The 22,678-nt window shown below is 43.9% G+C and overlaps 1 protein-coding gene across 8 annotated transcripts in view; it reads left to right on the top strand.

Moving 5' to 3' along the window:
- The window catches only part of side-VIII (sidestep VIII), a 60,959-nt gene extending 39,925 nt beyond the window's left edge, over positions 1 to 21,034 (top strand). For 3 of the 8 annotated variants that reach the window (XM_017074249.4, XM_017074246.4, XM_017074247.4), the window contains 18 exons: positions 239 to 371; positions 3,000 to 3,205; positions 5,309 to 5,422; positions 6,102 to 6,311; positions 6,393 to 6,544; positions 7,394 to 7,538; positions 8,493 to 8,623; positions 9,299 to 9,458; positions 9,927 to 10,141; positions 10,497 to 10,578; positions 11,542 to 11,701; positions 12,048 to 12,184; positions 12,510 to 12,674; positions 14,159 to 14,602; positions 14,687 to 14,946; positions 16,532 to 16,678; positions 18,852 to 19,205; positions 20,781 to 21,034. In XM_017074249.4, the coding sequence (XP_016929738.3) occupies positions 239 to 371; positions 3,000 to 3,205; positions 5,309 to 5,422; positions 6,102 to 6,311; positions 6,393 to 6,544; positions 7,394 to 7,538; positions 8,493 to 8,623; positions 9,299 to 9,458; positions 9,927 to 10,141; positions 10,497 to 10,578; positions 11,542 to 11,701; positions 12,048 to 12,184; positions 12,510 to 12,674; positions 14,159 to 14,602; positions 14,687 to 14,946; positions 16,532 to 16,678; positions 18,852 to 19,205; positions 20,781 to 20,891 (3,326 nt within the window). In that variant the 3' untranslated portion in view covers positions 20,892 to 21,034. Of the gene's footprint in view, positions 1 to 238; positions 372 to 2,999; positions 3,206 to 5,308; positions 5,423 to 6,101; positions 6,312 to 6,392; positions 6,545 to 7,393; positions 7,539 to 8,492; positions 8,624 to 9,298; positions 9,459 to 9,926; positions 10,142 to 10,496; positions 10,579 to 11,541; positions 11,702 to 12,047; positions 12,185 to 12,509; positions 12,675 to 14,158; positions 14,603 to 14,686; positions 14,947 to 16,531; positions 16,902 to 18,851; positions 19,206 to 20,780 lie in introns of those variants that run through there. The other 5 variants (XM_017074248.4, XM_017074254.4, XM_017074250.4 and 2 more) reach the window with 5 other exon arrangements.
- Positions 21,035 to 22,678: the final 1,644 nt, after the last annotated feature.

Below are 22,678 nucleotides of genomic sequence, written 5' to 3'. Positions count from 1 at the left end.
TATTAGGTGGTGCCATACATATTGCTAGGGCTTTGAAACCAATCTTTATTGTAATGTTTATGTGTATGCCTTTGACTGACTTCTTTGTAATTTTAAGTTTAAATATATTGTTGCATATTTTGGAACACCTTAATTACAAAATATATTTAAATGTTATTTTATTGACTTGTGTTACTACTAAATTTCTTTCACTATACTTTTCCTGTGACACTGAACTAATCGCTCACATTTTTTCCAGGTCCTCCCGTGCTGGCTGAGTCCATTATGGGAACGGTCGGCCGCCTGCCCTGCAACGTCACCCCGCCCATCTACGAGGACCGAGTGGCCCTGGTCATCTGGTACAAGGTGGGCCTGAAGACGCCCATTTACAGGTGAGTGCCGACCGCTTTTCAATCAACTCGAAACCAAAACTCAAAGGAGCCACACCGACCGGCTTGAGTGACACATTTTTTAGAGGCGCTCTTAAATCTTTAAGCCCCCGTGTGTCAAATGCAGAACCACAGGCCACAGCCCCACCTGACCGCAAACATTTCAACCACACACACTCAGACAGACACGATGGCACGCACGGGTCCATAAATAAACAAAATTGATTACCGCAGACAACTTTTGACGCACTCAACCCGCTCGCCACTCAGCCAACAGCAACAGCAACATGAACGCAAACAGATGAGGCGGGAAATTGGATCGGAAAATGGGGGCGGTGGCGGGAGATGGGGGCATGGCGTGCTGGAAAAGCGGAAAACGGAGACCTGCTCATGTCAGTTGCCGTATTTGCGGGGAGTTTTCATTCTGATTTAATGGCGGCTAATTAGGCAATTTTTTGTTGTTGTTGCTGGACTTTACTGTCTGTCCATCATTCAGCAGACGTGAAATTAGCATAACTAGAGAATTATACACAGGGGCAAGGGCTACAGGCTCTATGGGAGTACCATCCGAGCAGCCGAAAATCGAGCAAACTTTCTCGACAATCCCAGCTCGCTCCAAGGTTACATTCGGCTGGGAAACTTTTTCAATTATTCATGTCTAACATTATGTCGCAGTGGTTGCCTGCCTCTAGTATCTTGTATCTCGCAGATGTACACGACTACATCAAAGGCGTGAAACTTTAATTGGATTTATCCGACTTGGCCGTATGTGCCAGAGCTCTCTGGTGATTAGCTGATTGCCAGGCAGCCAAAGAGCCCAACAGCCAAACAGCCAAAGAGCCAAGTAGCCAGGCCATTGACATGCGGCCAAAACTAATTGAACTTCGGGCACTTCAAGGACTTGCAAATGACTCTAGCGAAAGTAGTAATTAGCGTTGCATAACGACCGCCAGAAGAAAGGGCTTCGTCGCATTAAGCTCAACTCTTGTTTGTAATTAAAAACCACTCAGCAAGTAAATTAATCATAAAAAGAAACCGTTCCACCGCTCGACCGCTTGGCAGTGGAAAATTAAATTTTCGCCCAGCACCAACCGACAGCTCAATTCCGGAATCCATTGAGTTTTTATTGCCCAGCTGACATGTGATGCTTCAGCATCAGGTTTTCCAGCATTTTCAACCTCATTATCCAGAACGATCCGTTTGAGTGTGCCATATGTTGCGAGCAAATCAAAATCGAAATGCAATAAAACACAGGCTAGCAATCCGAGAAGCTGTCAAAGGATGACGGGCACCAGAAGACATATGGAGATGCAGTTAAGATCGACTCATGCGCAAATCGAATTTATGGGGATTTATTTTAGTGCTGAAGGAAAATATATACCTTTGAGCAGAAAACAAACGATGGTTGTCGATCTAATTTAGGAACCATTTGGCGGGCTTCAATTGCAAACTCGAAGGCCTTTGGGCCGGGTTATAAATGATAAATTCATAAGTTGTAGCATATCAGTGGGCCAGAGCACTCAAATCACGCTTCGAACTTGGCTCCCTGGGGCGAGGATTACTTCGGAGCTCAATTAAAAACGCTTTCGCCCACTTAAAGGCGCGCTAAAATAGAATATTACGATGAAACGTGCATAATTAACTATGTGCAGCCAGCTCGCGGACTAAAAATGCCGAGAGGAAAGCTTTAAACCCAATTAACTTCGCCACTCGGCTAAATGTTGACCTAAATCAGGCAGCCACCACCGCTTCGCGGCAAACTGGCTTGAAACTTTTTAAATCCAACTCGGCCAAATGCTCGCAGTTGGTGGGTGAAGAACAGACACTTTAAGACCAGTGATTGACCACCAAAATGAGCTCGTTACGCCGAGTATCGCCCCGAATGGAATAATCAATAATCGGGAATTTCAAGCGAAAACAATAAATTACAACGAAGTGGGCGGGTGTGTATTATTAATTCATTGCAGAACCCAATTACGCTGTTGGCGATAATAAAAAAAACTTTCAGCATGGCGTGAGAAAGTAATGGGAGTACGGCGACTTTTGTTTTCCTTCAGCTCGGGTTGGATACACAGAAATTCTTTTAATTTTTCCATTCCTGCACTGAGAGAAAATTAAAACAATTTGGTATGAAAACATAAAAAATGCGCTTCGAAATGGTACAAATAACACTACCGAAATCTATACAAATTGGCAATGACTTTTAAAAAGTGCTCAAAAGTAGACTACAATTTCCAAACTCAAAACGTGTATTATAGCATACTTTTAGGAGCACTTAAAAACGTTTTTAAACCTCTAGATATTAAGTTGTTTTTAGGAAACCTCTAGTTTTAAGCCGAATATAGTGTAAATTTCTTTTTCCAGTGCCCTTCTTAACATAATTCTTGCTTGTTTTCCCCAATTCAGTGTGGACACACGCGACTCAAAAACGCCTAAAAGTATGCTTGGATTTTTGGTCTGATAACGGATATCAAAGCATACTTTTAGAAGCAATTAAAAACGTTTTTAAACCTCTTAAGCTGCTTATATATGTTTAAGAAACCTCTAGTTTTAAGGCCAATTTATGGTCAATTTCGTAGCTCTTTTTTCCCAGTGCCCTGTCTTAATTTTCACTTGTTTTCCCCATTTCAGTGTGGACACACGCGACTCAAACTTCGCCCAGGGAACACACTGGTCGGACGAGACCTATCGGGAGCGACTCTCCTTCCACGTGGAAGGACGTGCTGGCACGCTGACCATGAAGTCAACCACCGAGGACGACACGGGCGAGTATCGCTGCCGCGTCGACTTCCAGAAGAGTCCGACCCGTAACTCCAAAGTGAATTTAACTGTCATAAGTAAGTATTGAGCCAGTCTCCATTCTCCTTTCTCATATCGCCTTTTCTGTTTGCACACGCTCTGCGGGGTAGCATAATTGAGCAGCTAATTTGTGCAGCGACATATCCTGGCTGTATCTTGGTCCTGATTCCATTCTCCTCAGCTTCCCTCGGCTCTGGTCAGGCCAACCACGGCACTCAGCTCTTGGACAAACACATTAGTTACAGAATAAGACGCCAACTATATGTTCGGGTTGCCAACTTTTCCCTTATTTTCAGCCACTGCCTTCCCATGCGAAGCTCTGAGCTTGGCAAACAGATTTTAAAGTGCCAACTTGGCGAGAAGTTTAAACGTGGCTGGTTAACGCTGCTCGAGAAGAAATGGGAAATGTGCAGCGGGTGGCGAGCGGTGGGTGCAAGTTCTGAATTGAATTCCTCGCCTTTTAAATGGATTTTATATTGGTACTCGGCAAGGGTATATGGTGGAACTGTTTGAATTTTTTAGACTTTAAAAATATTTTCCTAAGCTATGATTTTATATCAAAGAGTTAAACCTACTATATAAGGGATCTTATATATTCTTATAATATCTTCTAAAATATTTCCCCAAGTAAGGATTATTTATTAAAGAATTTTACGTAAAAGGGCTCTGATTTATTCGTATAATATCTTGAAGTTACCTTTACTTACCTTTACTTTAAAAATAATTCCCTTAGCTAGGATTTTGTATTAAAGAGTTTAAAGTACAAGGGCTCTGATATATTCCTATAATATATTTAGGTTCTTCTAAATAACTTTTACTTTAAAAATATTTTCCACAGCTAGGCTTTTGAATTAAAGAGATTAATGTATAAGGGCTCTGATATATTCTTATAATATCTTTAGGTTCTTATAAATAAATAATATTTTTTGAATTGTTAAGTATATATAGATATATATATAGATGATGCCAAAACTTTGATAGGTCCTCAATACCATTTTTGATTGGTATAATCAAAAAAAAAAACTAAACATTTTAGTTTTTATTAAAAAAAACTTGTAATAAAACACTTTTCATAGAAAAATACTTTTCTCACCTCCAGCTGGATTACCAGATCCAAAAGCGTATTACATTTTCCGCGTTTCCCCATTTCCAGTTGCATTTTCGGGCTTGTTTTTTTGGGCCCCTCTACAGGGGAACGGGGATACCTGTGCATTGAGGCGACCACAGCTTGCAATTTACCATTAAAATTTATATGCGTTTCCAAAGGCGTTTAGCTGAAATATATGGCTGGCAGAGTTGGCCCGGCCGAATATTGTTGGTAAATAGTTGCTGCCGACGTCGCTGGTAGATGAAGCGGAAAGGGCGGTAGGGCGGTTGGGGCCGTTAGGGGCGTGGCCGTGTTTTACAAACTTCTTGAGCATGTTCAACATGCTGATGTGTGTGTGTGTGTTTGTCTGTGACATGTGAAGCGTAAAACCAAGGCAGGATTTAGAACTTTGTACGTTGGTTGGGAAATTGCAAAAGGGAAAAAATAATAGGGCTGGGGTGGGGGGGTGAAACTTTAAAGAAGATATTAGATTAAAAGTTGCCCCAGTCCGGGGTGGACAGTTTGGACAACTTGCCGCTACTGCTAATGCGCAGAAGGGGTAGGAAATTCCCAGGACTTGATCGGGCCAAGCAAATTTGCCAGCAAAGCAATGATAATAGGGTTGGGTTTGGGTTTGGGTTCAGAGCCAAAAATAATAAGAAAACTGCCTGGGAAAAAACACCAGTGTAGAGCAGTCAAAACAATGAGAGGGGGGAATAAAACAGAGTAGGTAAAATCTAAGAAAATAGGTTTAAAAAAATTGGAATTTCTTCGCTGAACTTTGACTGCACCTGTTCGAGCGATACTCTCCATTCATTTTTTCACTTTCCCAAGTGGCAACAGCATAAGCAGCTCTTTAAGGCCATGACAGTCAAGCTCTTAAGGAGCTTGCTGGCCAAGTAGAGAGTTGACAGCCCGAAGAGGCTTTTGAAACCGAAATGCGTAACGAAAAGTGGTTAGTTGTCAGGCATTTGCCAAAGCGGAAACAACCTGGCCAGCGTCTATGATTTACATTATAAAAGTGCAATATTTAAGAACCTTTTTCTCTTTACAGTTCCGCCCGAATCGGTGATTATATTGGACAGCAAGGGGGCCACCATCAAGGATCACACTCTGGGTCCCTACAACGAGGGCTCTGGGATAAACATCACGTGCGTGGCCATCGGCGGTAAGTCCCTGCCCCATCCCCTGCTACTGCCACGCCCCTTTTTCTCAAATACCCATGTGTGTGTGTGGGGAAAAGTGTTGACGCTGCCGCTTGTGTCTGACAATTAAAAGTGATGAGCGTGAAAATGCAGGCGAGAGATTTTCACATTTTATTTAATTTCCACCCGGCTGTCGGCTGCACGAACAGCAACTCGAACGGGAACTCGATCTGGAGATGGTGATGGAAATCTGGAGCGGGAACTGGAGCTGGTAAACCAACGTGCAGACAATTGAGAAGCTCGGGCACACACAATGCCCACACAAATTGCATTGAGAGCACTTGAAAATTGCTAAAAGCCAAACAAGACAACAAATGAAACAGCGAAAGGCACTTGTACACACACACGCAGCACCCATTCCCATCCTTGTATATCTATATATATATATATGTAGCCATACACCATATAGACCCACAGAAAGACACTCATCCACTCCTTGCACTTGTGAGCACATAAACAAACAGAGGACCGGGTCTAGAACGCTGCCAGCTAAACGCAGAGACAACTCCAAGTCTAAGCCGCACGGCAAACATATCAGTTGCACACACACGTTCCCCCCAACTGGCCGCAATCCCGATAATTCTTTTTCTTACCGGGCATTTTGAAAACCTCCTGACCCGACCCTCTTCTCTTTATCCTTAGGTCGCCCCCAGCCGAGGGTCACCTGGCTGCACGGCAACACCGTCTACAAGGACGCCAGTGTGGGCCAATCCCTGTCCGAGCGACGGGTGGCCAATGTGCTGTCCCTGCAGCGACTGGAGCGCAGGAATCTCCACATGCAGCTAACGTGCCGGGCGGAGAACAATAATTTGACAACGCCAATTATCAGCAGTGTCGTCCTCGACATGAACCGTGAGTTCCAGACCCCAGACTCCAAACCCATCCTCGATTCCAGTCCGGGCCTAACTAATTAAATTCTATCGCCCTGTACAGTGCGCCCTTTGATTGTGAAGCTGCAGGGGGAGAATCGACCATTGTCGGCTGGGAATTCTTATCAGCTCAGCTGCGTTGTCATCGGAGCACGTCCAGCGCCGACGATTACCTGGTGGAAGGGCAGTACCCCCATGAAGAATACCCATGAGATTGTAAGTGGCAGGGCAAGATATTCGAGCCAAGCTCGACTGGCGTAGGTCCTGGAAATGTTTGTTGCGGGGATAACTAGCTTGCGATTAATTAAGCATTCCTGATTGGAATTCTTTGTGAGACGGTTAAGATATTACTATACCTCTGAGGTCTCTTAAAAGTGCCTAAAAGTATGCAACTATAATTTCTGAAAAGGGAATTTTAAGGGACGCCTGGTTTTTCATAGCATACTTTTAGACACTTTTATAAATGATTTATTATTATCAAGGATGTTACATCCAGAATTCAAACTGAAGTCACTTCTGAAGTCCAGTTTTTGAGAAGTTAAAAAATTAACACATTTTTTTTTAAATTACCCAAGTAATACCATTAAAAAAAACATTAAATAGGTAATTAATTTTAAAACATTAGACCGTTAGACTCGTCCCCATGTCAAAATAAAAGTAGAATTCAAATTTAGAAAAGGTGTAAAGCCTTCTTTTGGTTAAACATGCGGACGAGGAAGATTGATTTATAAACATTTTGGTTAAATGAATGCTTTTAACAACCTGTTGTCGAAACCACCCGACTGCTACCCTGGCCAAAATGTTTATAAACATGCAAATTTCAAATGCCTGTCATCCTCGTTAATGGCTGCCCCAGAGTACAATTTCCACTCCCCGCCGGGGGAGTCGTACACATGCTTTGTGGTAATTGAAGTTGCTCGAACGGCAGTCACGTAGCGAGGGCCTCAATTAAAAGCCACCCCCTATCTGCGCAGACGGACGTGCCAACCCTTTTCCGTTTGCCTTTGTCTTGGCCAACTGCTTAGCCGTTAACTGTTTGTCCCTCTCCACCCCCCACCCACTTAGGGCAATCCGGATGGGAATATGACCACCTCGGTGCTGACATTCACGCCCACCATCGATGATCGCGGCAAGTTCCTGTCCTGCCGGGCGGAGCAGAGCATGATACCCGAGTCCGGACTGGAGGACGGCTGGAAATTGGACATCTATCGTAAGTTCTGTTCACCTTACACAGCGAAAAGGCCTGCTTAATATTTAATTCAACCCCTTAGAAAGTTTTTAATGAAACCGAGAGCACAAAGCTTTAAAGACTGCCTACCATTTCCCTCTTCAATATCTTTTCACCCATATTTTTCTTCGATTCCCCTCAGCTGTGCAAGTTTTGGCAAATTAATTTCCAGCGGCCGCCGGTGAAAGTTTTGCACAAAACTTGCGAAACTTTTTAACCCGCCACAAGCACCGCAACGCCGCCTGCCAAGTCATCTTTACGCTTTTACAGTTTTCGACCTGTTTGCACAAAATTTAAATGGCAAAACCGCTGTAGCTCCAGGCCCCGCCCCCCAAAAATGAAAAGGGTGTGCTTCCTGTTTGCCTTGGAAGTGCGGTTTTGTTGCTTACCTTTTAACTTTTCCTCTTTTTTTGGCTCCCAACGCCCGATTCGATTGAAATATCTGGTTGCGGAACGCGGGGGCACTGTTTACCCAATTTGATAGATTGCTTAATAAGCTTAATTGATTCGCATTCGCGGACCAATTTTGAATTAATCAAGTTAAAATGTTGCTCAGTTACCCAATGGCTTCCCTTTCTCTGCCATTTTGAAGGCCTAATTGCCAGGCTGAGCTGGCCGACAGAAAAAGTGTACTGGTAATAATAAACAAACAAACAAAACAGGCCAAAAAAGATGAGATTCATGGGCTGGGGGAGCTGAACATTTCAACAACTTAAATTGGCTAATTTGTGCGGCTTACACAGTAATTACACCTTTGGCATTTTATTTGCCTGCCAGCTTTATTATTTGTCTGGCCAGGCGATTTAAAGTAATTAGCCCCCCACGATGCCATGGCAGCAAAGTCTGTTTTCGCCCTCATCCCGATACAGATCCCGATCCCCATAAGACTTCCCCGTAATGACTTCTATCCAATTTTGACGGCCTTTTCATCCGCAGACATACCGGTGGTGAGTCTGGAGCTGGGAACCAATTCGCTGAACTCCACGCTGCGCGAGGGCATCGATGTGTTCTTCGAGTGCAACATCAAGTCGAATCCCTGGATATACAAAGTTAGCTGGCGGCACAATGTAAGTGACAGACAGACATGCAATCTTGCCTCTAACTCCGAGAATTTTGAAAACAAATTTAACAGCCCAGTGCCTTGGCAAACTCGCGGCTAATTTATTATGTCTTGGGGCCCCTTCGAAAGTAAGCGCTTTCGAGCAACACGCATATAAAGCAGCCGTATTACTATGTATTATTATTATTATTTTCATTATATGTCCATACATACATTAGCCCCTGGCGGCGATATTGAATCGAGAGCCCAAAACTCCCGACGAGATGGTGCGCATAATTGTTGCATATTTTAGGGCTGCCAAAGGGCAAAAAATGGAATTCTCTACGCCGCCGCCACACACACATACAGAGGCGAACACAATTTATTATCGAATTACCGGGGCTGTGGGAGGGCACTTAACAATTTATGCAGCCCGGTCCTAATTTATGCACCAGCCAGCGGCTCTTCAATCAGCAGGCCCGCCCTCCGGCCTGCGGGGCGTATGCGCAATGTAACGCAACATAAAAGTGTGATTAGCTTTGAGAAATTAAATTTATTTCAATTTACCTACCTCCAGTTATCGGTAAATTGAATTCGATTCAATAAATTATTATGCCACACACGAGGGTGGCCATACATCTATGTGGAATTTTCAAATTTACCATTTTCAATTTAACATTTCACTTTCTGCTTTCGATTTCAGGGTGAGATTCTGGCCAACAATCCCGCCGAAGGCATAGCCGTGTCCAACCAGAGCCTGGTGCTCCAGAACGCCAGCCGGGCCAGAAGTGGCATCTACACCTGTGTGGGCAGCAATCGGGAGGGCGACGGCGAGAGCAATCCCGTCCAGCTGGACATACGATGTGAGTATGAAGTCCCCCCATCTACCCATCTACCCATTCCCCCATGGGGATTTTCCCAAGTCGGTCCTTGGCCTTAGCTGCAGTGTGTTAATTTACATAACAGCTTAATTAAAACGAATTGGATCTTTCGATTGCAATTTGTAACTAACACGTTACACAATGCAATTACAGCAGGACTCAGCAGGACGACGACTGTCCATTCGTCTCTGTGTGCGACTTATCCTGCCACAGGCAAATTGAATTTTTCCCGTAAATCAGACAAATAAATCAATTAAGCAGCAACAATGCAGCCACAAACGAGGCGACAATGCCGGAATTTTCTTTAAATATTTAATGGGGGGAAAATGTTGAAGTTTCCCTTTGACTTGAAGTGTTTCCATTGACCAGGAATTCAGTTCAAGTTGGGACCAGTGTTTTTCTTTAATTATGCAGATGTCTTGAACCCCCTGGACCTTCTCTTTCTTGCAGTTGCACCTGTTTGCCGTCCCCGCCAGCGGGTCTCCTACAGTTCGGGCCGGCATGAAACCGTCAAGGTGGCCTGTGAAATTGATGCCAATCCCGCGGAGGCCACCTACGTTTGGAAATTCAATGCAACCCAGGGCGAAACCGTTGACATACCAGCCTCGCAAGTGGCCGTGGATCGGGGCCGTAGTATTGCCCATTACACGCCCATGACGGAGAATGTAAGTACACCCCAAAACCGAATCCATTCCCTTTTCCATTTCCCCATACCGATTTCGATTCCGTTGGTCCTCCTGGAGGTCATATAAATCAGTACGTGGCACGCCCTTAAGGGCTAGCACATAATTTTCCAAACGAGTTGCGGTTTTGAATTTTCAATTAAGGTTGAAAAGGTGTGTCGCCAACGGCGTCGCCATCGCCGCAGTGCATGCATAAATTAAGCCAACGAAATGCATTGTCACTCAACCCGGCCCCTTATCCCAGCAATCCTGCACTCCTGCCCCATCCTTTGGGGGGCAACCCGAACCCACAACCATTCTGATGCCCGTGTTTGCCATTTCTTCTTTGCATTGCCAGGACTACGGAACGCTGCTCTGCTGGGCGACCAACGAAATTGGCGATCAAAGTGAACCCTGCGTATACACAATAGTCCCGGCAGGTGAGTAGCAACGGGGAAAGAAGGGTTGGGACGCGGGCGGAACGTGGGTGATTCACCTGTCAGTGGGGCTATGTGGGGACATTGCCTTGGGTCCCGCGTGCTGGGAGCTCCGGATTCATTTCAAGCCTTGCAGGGCAGGCGAGGCTTATTCGGCACAACAGAGGGTTTCGGCACATATTCATACTTAATTTTGCTTTATGCTATGAATTATTTCGTTATCACATTAAGCTGTGATTTATAAGCAGTTTGAATTAAAAATTTACGATCTATAAAGTCACCATACATTATTAACCTCACCTCTGATTAATTAGTCTTTCAAATACAAATTTTGTTTTGAATAATTTTTTGAATGTTTTAAAAGTTTTGTTCTTAAAATATAATATTTTTGGAATTTACAGAATTGTTTTTAATTTACCTTACATATTTAACAAATAGTACACCCAATAGCTATAAGATTTAAGTACAGGGCTACAAACTGTAATAAAGGTGTCTAAAACTATGCAATATTACATTTCAAGTGCAGAAGACGACTTCAATATTTCACTGCCTACTTTTAGGCTCTATTTAAAGTGATATCAGAACAGTAAATATTTTCTTGGAATTTATATTCCTCAAATAATTTTCAACTACACGGTATCTGCCGCTCCATCAGCTGAATTCCTACCCGTGAGAAAGAGCCAGGCTGCCAGTGGTTTTTGTTTATGTTTTGTTTTGGGTTTTGCAAAGTCCCGCTGTGCTGATTTGTCGATGACTTTGGCACTTTGGCGCTTTGCTATTCAGGCTGCTGGATTAGTCAAACTAGCACAGCGAGTTAGCTTATTGATTCTGAAGCTATCCGGCGACAAATATGCGCATGCAAAAGCTATAGACAAATGCTAGAGCTCCGTGCAATTTGTTGCTTGATCTGCCTTCGAGACGGAATAATAAATATCCGACTGTCTTTTACGCTCTGCTCTCGAACAGGCGAGCCGGATCCGTTGCTAAACTGCACAGTGCTCAACCAGACATCCACGGGATTCCAAATCGAATGCATCGAGGGCTTTGATGGCGGCCTGCAGCAGGACTTTATAATGGAGGTTTACATGAATGGAACGACACGCCATCCCAAAATTTCGAAATCAAAGTGAGTACGGAATGGAATGGCGCAGCAGGAGCAGGAGCTGGAGGAGAAGCTGGAGGAGGAGCTGGTGCAGCAAAAGGAAAAGAAATGGACACGGAGCAATCAGAATCACACGCCGTGTGACTTCTGCATTACAACAAGCCCAACGAGCCGTGGCATCGAACAGAACGCATGCCCATGGTAACGTTTAGTTCCATGTCCATGTCGATGTCCTTGTGAATATCCAGCATGCAGCTGCTGCTGCTCCTCCTTCGGCGAAAACCATTTGGCCTGCTCTTTGCTCTGCCCTTTTTTGCGGTTTTCCCGTTCTTGATTTGGACATTCAAATATCGATTCAACTTCGTTACAGGCGACCGTACTTTGAGGTGAGCGGTCTGGTGCCCGGAATGGGTTACAATGTCTTCCTCATCGCCCACAACAGCAAGGGCCGTAGCAACGCCACCATTTTGCAGGTCTATACGCTGAAGGATCCGGAGAAGCAGACGGGTGAGTTTAATCACAGGGGAGTCTCCGAGTGCCCGGTCTCCAGAAAATGAGACCCCCGTATAACTCAAGTGATGCGGGCGGTCCTATCTCCCTCCATCCTTTCTGTGTCCCTGTGCGTTTTGCAATTTCATGCATGTCCTGGCCCTTGAGTCCTGGCTCTTTGGCTGTAAATTAATTGGCGAGGGCTTGCAATTACAGCTGCTTCATTTGTCTTTTGATTTGCTTAAAGTTCTGCTAACATGGTTTTCCTTCCCCTCTATGTTCGTTCTTTCTTTCTTTCTTTTATTTCTTCTTGCCTAATTTCGAAATGCACGCTTTCTTTTAGTTAAAATAACCTTCACTAAGTCCTTTCAAGGATTTAGGCCTGCCTATCCTAAATCAAAAGCGACAGCGACCACCACCAGCGATTGCGTTTGCGATGAGGATGAGTTTATCAACCTGGGCAAGGGAATTGGCCTGGATGTGGGCAAAGACGTTGACCAGCAAGAAGGTAGCGGTGGCCTATCCTTTTCTATAATTTTCTATTAATTTACCTTTGTTTGTCTAACCTGTAACACGCCTTTAATCGTTTGTTTTTATCTGATTTGTTATTCAATGTTATTGTTTCCCTGACATTTATAATTTAAATCACTTTTTCGTTTGTGTATTTTGTTATTTATGTAGCTTTAGTTATTATTTATATGCTTAATTTTAAATATTTATTTCACCTATGTTTTGTTCCTAATGGTTTGTTGTACCAATATCTTAGTTTTATATTCGTTGTGACTAATTTTCAATCGAAAATGGTCGGGTTTATAGCACCATCAATCCACTTTAACAACTTCACCCCACCAAGTCCGCACAAAAGCTGCACAAATAAATCCGGATGCCGAATGGTTTTATTTTCCTGTTCCCTTTTTTATGTGGGGTCACTAAAAATTCTCGACATGCCAACAAGGACCGAGACCAAAATTAGCAAAACAGGGCGGGGCCAAGGGGGCGGTTTACAACTCGCAGATATGCACAAGTACACAAATACACGGACACTTGCACCCACACACATGCAGCTCATTAAAGCGGCACTAAATTCAAGGCACGTGCGACAGGAACTGCCACCAACAACAACAATAACAGCCAAAGGACGAAGACTGGACCAAGAACGGAACGTAGTTAGCAGCTCATAAAACAATGCAGACCCACAGAAAGAAAGAAAGAGAGAGCGTGCGTACACAGAGAGAAATAAATAGCAATATCAGGTCGAGACTTTAATGATTAAAGTGAAGTACATACACTCAGAAAAATTGAAAACGAAAAAACTCAAGATTCGAGAAGAAATTTTCTTGAAATCAAGAAGAAAAAGCTCTCTAGTTTCTCTTTCGATCCAAAGCGATTTTGAAATAAAGAGGAATACATTCTTGATTTTCATTTTCGAGATGAATGTGTTCTCAAAAAATAGAAGCATGTAATCTTGATTTTGAGATTTAATCCATCCTGGCTCACTTTTAAGTTCGAAAGAACGTTTTAAAGATTAAAGAATTCTTGGTTTTAATTTTCGAGATGAATGTGTTCTCAAAAACTAAGAGCATGTAATTTTGATTTTAAGATTTAATCCATCTTGGCTCACTTTTAAGTTCGAAAGAACGGTGTCAAGAACAATTTTTGTTCTAAGCGGATTAAATGATTAATAAATTAGTTTTGAAACTACTTGTGGATATCCCAAACACCATTCACAACATAGTATTCATCAGAAATACACCAATGTCCAATTGTATAGAGCACTTAAGCACTCAAATAATGCAATATTTCTGTTACACTTCGCACCGAATGAAATAAGAGACCTACTGTAATGAAAACAAAAGAATTTGACAGCCATATAGCTAGCATTTTTCTCTGTGTACGAGCAGGACTATGTAAATGGAGAGGCACATGCTTATCCACCAATCTTTGGTCTCTTTCCGGTTTCCCCTTTTTTTACCTTCCCCCACTCTCTCGCAGACCTCTCGTTGGCCTATGCGCCCGTCATCGAGGACATCCGGCCATTCCTCGGCATTCTGGCCGGCATCGTGGGAAGCGTTTTCCTGGTGGCCCTCATCATTGTGATTGTGGTGCGTGTGCGCGGCTCCTCGGGGCGCGATCGCAATAATTACTCGCATCCGGGCAGCGGCGTCGTCGGCGTGGGCGGCACCACCACTGGCAATGGCAGTGGGATGGGTGGTGTCGGAGGCGTAGGCGGAATGGGCGGAACGACGGCCAACGGGAACGGCAGTCTGGGCCTGTTGGCCAGCAACAATAATGGCAGCCTGGTCATCGGCACCCTGGGCCACAATGGTGGGCAATCAGTGCAGGATATGCACCGCATCGGCCGGGAGACGTGCCATGTGACGAGCAGCCTGGACAGCATCGACAAGAATCCGGACATCATACCGCAAGGTGGGTTGGGTGAGTTTCCACAGGTGGCTTCGATTATCCCGGTCGTCGAGCTAATCCTTAATGCCGGGGAAAATCTCCTCTTCCCTTCTCCAGACGGTCACGACCTGGACGACGAGTGGACGACAAAGGGTCACGGTCGGGCTTACGCCACTGCGGCGATGGCCGAGCAGAACGCCGTGATTACCTCCGGCACCTATGATCACCTGATGCCCACCTATGCCGTGGTCGACAAGAAGACGGGCCCGCCACCCGCCCACGGCCCATACATCCAGTATAATACGCTCATACCCGTTAGCAAAATGGGCGCTTATGCCAATCAACAGCAGCAGCTCCAGCAGCAGCCGCAACAGAAGGTGAGTTATGGACACCCTAATCCACTCCCCCCTGCCGGACACTAAACCTTTTACAATATGCCGGAGATGCCTCCGCCGGAGCGTTAATTTATGACCCCTGGTGGTGGTGACCCCACATTGTTTCACTTGCTAACAGCCATCCATATATGTTTGGTTAAGTGCTTTTCATAGCCAGCAGTTTGTTGCCCTTGCCCCTTGACAAAATGATAGAATAGTTGGTGTAAATCAGTAGGAAGTCCCTTAAAGGAAACTATATCACACCTTACATATTGAAATATCAATGAGTGTCTCAATAGAGTGCTTTTGATAATATATTAATAGTATAAAAATATCCCAAAGGCATTGGGTAATTTCTTCTGTTCTTCTGATGAAGCAGCATCGCAAACTATTTAAAACTCTGTCATTGAAGAATTACAAAAAAGTTAACTTTTCTTTGAAAAACTCCTGAAGGTCGCAAACAACAATAGCTCTGATGGGAATTGAGAACAGCATCATCTGCAGTTGTAAGAGAAGCGAAGAAACCAACATAATTTGAAAATCATTTAAGTAGAAATTTCTGTGTGCCAGCCACGCCCCTTTTTTTTACTCGAAGTAGTAGAAGCCAGCCAGCGAGAACCGAGGGCAGCCGCAGCAGCTGCAGCAATATAAATTTTCCATTTGCGAATTTAATAAAAATAAGTTGCAGGCGGACCCAGCGAGATTCGAGACTGCGGAGCGGGAACCGCTAAGGAGGCGGCAAAGGATGTTCGCATCCTGTTTCTATACTATACCCACTGCTCCTGCTCCTGCTCCTGCTCCTATTCCCCCTGCCTGCAGCCTCGAAATGCAATAAACGGCCAAGTGTGTGCCGCGATGGTGGAAAAGCGGAGGGGTCCTGGGTGGAAAATGGCCGTTAAGGGCAGGGCCAGCAGCGGCAGACACATTACAAACAGGCGCCGCATGTGGGCGGTGTCTGGCCTAAACAAACAGACCAACAGCAGACATAAAGCAGTCGGGAACGACTCGCCAATTGTAGTGGATATCAGCTTTAACCTGCTCAGGCAATCAAAAACTCTAATGGTGATGCTCTAATCACTTTGCATTTACTCCGTTTCAAGCTCAGCAAAAGGTCTTCCAAAACCCAATATTTATTTTGTTCCACCAAGCGGTTTGTTGTGTAAAAACCTGTAGCAATTATGTTTTTCAATTAGTTGACAAAATACATATTTACACAACCCAAAAGCTTAAATAATATCGAACTGTCAATAAGAAGGAAAACAAGCAAAAAATACTACATGTAGTGTGGAAATAAACAGTTGAAAAAGAATATTATTTATTTAGAGAGAAAAATGGCCATATTTAGTCCTTTTCAGGACAGATATATATATATTATTTTGTAAGAAGGGGCCTATAAAACGATGCTTAAAATAAATTTTGTAGAAAATTGTTCCTTTACCCTTTTTCTGTTTTTTTTTTAAATGACAGCATCAGTAAACTGCCAAAACCAATTTGTAACTAAAACGTATTGGTTTTAAAATATTTTGTTTACTTGTAAATGTAAATACCAAATTCTAAATGTTATGTTTGGATGCATTTTTCCTTTCAGACTGAGCTCAGCTATAGCGATCTGACCGCTCCTCTGGTGGGTGGCCCGGTGAGCGTTCAGCGGATGGCCCCCTATTGCAGCGCGACCTTGGGCCGGCCGGGGAGGCAGACGGAACTTAAGCGGGCGGAGCCGAACATCTACTCGCAGGTAAATGTGATGATGGACGACGAGATTCTGGCCAACTTGCAGGCGGCCACAACTTCCGGTAGAAGCTATGTGGCAGGTGCAGTGGTCGACAATGTGGGCGGAGCCGCCAATCTCTATGTTCAAGGCTACGCGACGCGGGTCTAGAGTTGCATCCGCAAGTTTGTTATGATTTTGTTATTACTTAGATATTTATTGGTTGTTGAAAATAAACATAATTTATGTCCCCCATCATCTGTATGATTTCATACCTATTCTAATTACACCCACAGAACCAGTAGATAGATAGAAAAGCAAACGTTTTTTGATTACAACCAAAAATTGCGTCGATAAAGAGCTGACCAAAAATCAATAAACCGACATTCAAAAATGGCAGCCAGTAGGAAAAAAAAAGTCTGCATTGCTTGCATGGAAAATATTTATCTTCCATCGTAAAGCAATTCTGGGCATTACACATACGCACCGTAGCACAAACAAATCGAGGTGAATGCTAACAGAGTGCTGAGTTGAACTGAGAACTGGGTTCTGTTCATGTAAATCGGGTTTAAGGAGACGCAGAGAATCCGACAGATATGAAATAATGAACGAGGAATACCCTCGCTGAAAGCACATGAAGTATTTGATGGAATTTGGCCAGGAAATTGATTACCTGCAAGGGCTGAGCACAGATTTGCCAAGATTCCCACTCGAAAGGTATAAACTTGATAGATATCGGAGTGGAGAGGAGCATTTTTCGAATTTGTCTGGCCATGGCAGACAAGTTATGTTCCGATTTTGTGGAAGGTTCCCATCGGGCTTTGTTCTAGCCGAGACTCCTTCCCTTTGTTTGTTCAACTGGCTTTCATTCCTCTTAATAATTGAATAGACTTGAGTTATGGCCTAGAGTATGTGAATCGATATAGATTCAGGCTGGACAGGTAGCCAATGCACTTAAACACCACTCGTGTTAGTGAACTCGGTCGTTGGGAATACAAGGCAAAAAACAACAACAATTAATGCAACCACACGAGCAAAGTTCTGGCAGCCATTTCACCTAATGACATGTTTAGTTTTATTGTCATATGCCGATAAGTTTTACACGACATTTAGTTGGCACCCAACTTCCTTTTCTCGGCAATAAAAATGCTAGCCATTGATTTAGAGTTTTTAGTTTCGCATTTTATTTGGTACAACCATTTATACCTATTGATAAAGTTGTGTGGTATAGGAAAACTTCGATAATATCGCCATTAAAGTAATCAGTTTAAAGGTAGTCTCAAGTTGCCAGCCCATCAATTTTAATTTACATGGAGCTGAAAATTAATTTCATTAAAATCTCGTTGTGCCCATTAAGAAAACAACGTCAATATGCCTCACCCAGGCACACACGTTAATTACGGAAATAAGCATATAAACATGGTGCGCATACACATTCCCCACAAAGCCAGCTAGCAGATTCACGACCCACCGATGGGCCAATTATTGTAGTAGCTCACCACATAGCCAGCCTCTTGTATGCCGTGGCAACCATGTTGGCTAAATAAACGCCTGCCGCGTTGTTAACTATCAGTAACAACGCCACGCAGGGCACAAGGAGGCGGTGGAACCGCAGAGTCCGCGATGGCTGCAATATGCGTGGGCAACCACACTTACATATTAACACACAGGCCACTGGCACACTCCCCAGATATGCTGTAAAACGCAATTACACAGAGCGGAAAATCAACAATATTATCATTAAAGGCTAAACAAATTTTTGGCAATAACATTATTTCTTATCAAGCAGTGTTGCATTATTTTTATGTGATGGATTAAGTTAATAATTTAAAAACTTTTAAATTTTGATTTGTTACTTTCTGGCTTGGATTTTAGTCTGATATCTATAAGAAGCAGAAGCGGATACGAATGTTGAATAATTATTTGGCGCCCAACGTGGGTCTGCTGTTTCTTAATTGGCGCCCACCGTGGGGCTTTTTGCTATATATGTAAGCATCAAACTGATATAAATTAATATGACGTTCCGTGGTGTAAAAAGTTGCCATGTTTAGACGCAACATTATCATTTACCCTCCCCATCGATCAATTACTTTTGTTTCAACCCTCCAACTCCCTACCCGAAACTCGTGACTAACTCGCAGCATATAAATCATCACATGACTAAAACCTCATTACCTACTCCTCTACCAAACCACCGCAGATCGATCTGGCACATCATCCCATGCCCATGTACTCGACGAGCCCGATGTTTGGCACGAACAGCACCATCACCGGAGTCACAATGTCGCATCCATCACAATTGGCCACCTTCTCGCCGACGCCGCCGCCGCCCATCTTCACCCACAGCATGGTGACCACCGGCGATGGCCTCCTGCAGCCGGTGACGTGCATGGGCCTGGTGGCAACATCTTCGGCAGCATCGGTTCCCGGTTCGGTTCCACTGCCCCCGCAGCAACAGCAGCATCAGCAGCAGCAGCAGCAGCAGCTGACAGCGGCCAATGGCGGAAACGGAAGCATCGTCGGCATGGGCATGAGCCTTTATGGCAGCGATGTGGTAAGTGTCAGTTTGATGTACTTCCCCAATTCCTGGACGCTCCTGCTGCTCCTTGTTGATAGCGAACCGGTCGTCAAGGCAACTCGTCTAATGTCCAAAACGTTGAAAGCATCAATATGCAAAGTGGATTTTCGGGCAAGGATTTTTGGCAGCGCTTCAGGCAAAGGGCACAGGGGCAGAGGAAGAGGGAGGGGCGGCAGCAGGAAACATTTATCTTGACCCCCCACCACCCCGACTTCGAGGGCATCTTTTGTGCCCAATTTTGTTTTCGTTTTTCCCTTATAAATGGTGGCCGCTGGGGCGGAAAATGGGTTTTTGCGGTTGGACTGATAACTGCTCAAGTGATTGCAGGCACCGAAAGGGTATTCAAATGTAGAAAATTAAGAGCGGAGAGTGCTCGTGCTCAGATATTTAACGCCGGTAGGGAATCTCCCTAAACAACTCCATTTTGGGCTCGAAAAACTCCCCTTCTCCTTTTGTGTCCTATCACAGTTTCCCCTACATTACGCTCCTTTCCATCGATTAGCTCACCCAGTGCGTCATCGATCAACAGATGACTCAAAGTCGAACCCATCGTAGTGACAGTGCAATTTTCTGGTAATCCATAACATTTGATCCCTCTACAGACAACTTTAAACTCAGCTGGAAAGAGGAAAAGGGAATTTCGCCGGCATTTTCAATGGGGTTCAAAGCGGTAAATGACCTCTGAATGTGCTGCGGGATAATAAAAAAAAACTCGCCGATGGCTGTCCTGCTCTCTCCGCCTGTGCCTGCCATTCATTGTCTCTGTCAGTTGCTTTATAAATACGCCATTATGTATACTCCCGACGCAGCGCAGTGCGTTCTCCTAGGCTGCCCCTCCTCGTGGACCAGGCCAACAGGCTTCTCGGCCATTGCATTGTCCCCGCTGATGTTCGTTTCACAAAAAGAATTACATTTTTACAACAATTTCATGCCAAAAGGACGATGCGGTGTGGCAACTTTTGACTCTAATGATTGCAATTATTATGACCCAAATAAGAAGAAGAGCACCACGGGCTGAGAACCAGACAAAAAAACAACAGAAGAACAACATCATCATCAACCGCAGCAGCAGCAGCAGCGACAGAGTTCACAATGTTTTATTCCTCATTTGCCATTTTTTGTGTTGCCTTTTCTTAAACTGCTCCTTTCGTTTGTCACTGATGGGCTCCTTGTTCTTCCCGCTCGGCTCCCAAAGGCGGCCCAAACTGACACTGTTGGCCGTGTTGGCCCGAGGGAGTTGGCCAAAACATAGCAAATGGCTGGGAGACTTGTTGGTTTCGTACTTTTGTTTTTGTCTTGCCTTTGGTGCCACTCTGCCAAAACCAAATATTACGCATACGCAGCGTTTTTGCTGGTAGAAATATTCTTGTCAGTGTGGTGGGAAACTTGAATTTTGTAATAGCTGCGACTACTTAAATAATGTGTGGCTCATTAATTTTAAAGTAGAGCTATTTAGCGAGCTGTCTGTGGGTATTCCCAAAGCTAAATAAGGTTTTCTTTATTTTGGTAAATTGTCTCAGCTCGTCCCCATTTTTTTCGATCCATTTCCAGGGAAAGCCACAGCTGCTAAAGACCGTGCCAGAAGAGGTGCACCACCAGTTAAACGGCGAGGATGTCCTGATTGCCCAGGATCGCAATCTCGGATCCGGAACTCGCTTCTGACGCTAAGCTCTAGGTCACGAGGAGCAACTAATCTGAAGTCAGACCGCACGGGAAATGCAAATCAAAAGAGAGAACTACGGAAAACTAAAGGAAAATCGGGGATAAATTGGTAAACAAATTGACTATAAGTTGTATGTGATGAGCCAGATAAACAAAACAAGAATGGAGTTGATTTTAAAGCAGAGAAAGAGCTCCCTTAGTTTGCACTCTTTTAAGAAAGCAAAGAACCTTATACGTGGATGCCAAATGGATGGCAAACCTTGTAAAAAGATAACAATAATTTGTGCATGTACATTGTTCGAAGCAAATGTGAAGCTGAGCATAGAAATCTATAACGCCTAAGAAGACATGTAAATTACGGAATACAATTAACACTTATAGCTATTAATTATAACTAACATTAAATCTAAAAAAAAACTGAATTGTTAATATATTTTTAAACAACAGCTTTAAGCGCCAAAAGAGAAACATTAACTTTTAGCTAAGTAAACGAATTCATAATTGTTGTTGACTTTAGTTTGAGTAACCTAGCTCTCATTACCATTTAGCTTGTAACTTAGGCGTAATTAAGGCATTTACAACATCTAAATCAAATTCATCTAGCTGTAAGCTCCAACTTAGCATAGTTCAAATTGTAATAAAAAAGATCATAAAGAATTTAAAGAAACACTAACCCTAAGGTAACTACATAATGAACGATTAATAAACGACTCAAATTAGCAAATCCAGTTTGCATTTTATACGTAAAGAAATACGAGAAAGAAAATCCGAACATGTTTGCCGAACAAGCATGAAAATCCCTGAGAAAGTAAATTCTAGTATAAGGAAAAAATGCATAAAATTAATAAAAAATAAAAGGCTAAGCAACTGCATGTAAAATATTTAACTGAGTATTAGGCTAAAGTTAATAAATTAAATTTAATAAAATGTATGAAACCAGGAAACCAACGTGTATTGATTACAATGGGTGGTAGGTAGTAGGTAAATGCGTATCTTTGTACATATTAGCAGGTTGCCCCAAAGGTTCACTGGCCTCGTCACCACTCGATTTCACCTTTTTGGGCACTAACTGGAGCAAACATCAGCAGGTCCACCGACAAGTCAAATGTTGCAGCAAACTGATGTTTACAAACACGGGGCGTGGCAGCTGGGGCGGCATGTCCTGTGTGTTCGACGCTGCCTTGTAGCAAATGGTAAATATTGACGGGCCGCGTGAGCAAACAATGAGCAAAGCGGAAGTCAAGCTGAGCGACACAACCGCAGAGGAACAATAACAAAAACAGGCGACAATCTGCATTGAGTAGTGCGACAACCGGAGCAACCTCAACTAACTGAAGCAGCAACATGGCCGATACAGCGCTCAAAAATTGTCAGGCCATGTAAATTTTGTATGCGAAAGCACTTAACACCGTTTTCGCTTAAGCAATGCAAACATCGAGGAAGTAGTGGAGACCTGGGAACTGAGTTAGATGATAGTCACCGGCATTTATGGGCAAGGCCTACATGGAAAGCAAATTATGCAAATTTTGACCGCATCGCCGGTGCCGTCGATGACTTGTAAATTTTCGGGCTTTCAGGTTCCCCGTTCCCAGTTCCCGGTTGTTCCGGAGTACCTGTTTAGATTTCAAGATATGCCATACCACAGGCTAAGCAAAGGCACACAAACACGCAACGCACCCATATGTACTGATCAAATATTTGAACCTCAAGACGCAGGAGCAGGCTTGAAATTGAAGTGGACCACATGTCAGGCCGCAAAACCACAGAGGGGCAGCGTCGACCGCAAA

Source organism: Drosophila suzukii, chromosome 2R, assembly GCF_043229965.1.
Source record: "Drosophila suzukii chromosome 2R, CBGP_Dsuzu_IsoJpt1.0, whole genome shotgun sequence".
Lineage (NCBI taxonomy): Eukaryota > Metazoa > Arthropoda > Insecta > Diptera > Drosophilidae > Drosophila > Drosophila suzukii.
Note: the sequence above shows the minus strand (reverse complement) of the source record. Positions and strands in the feature narration are given on the sequence as shown.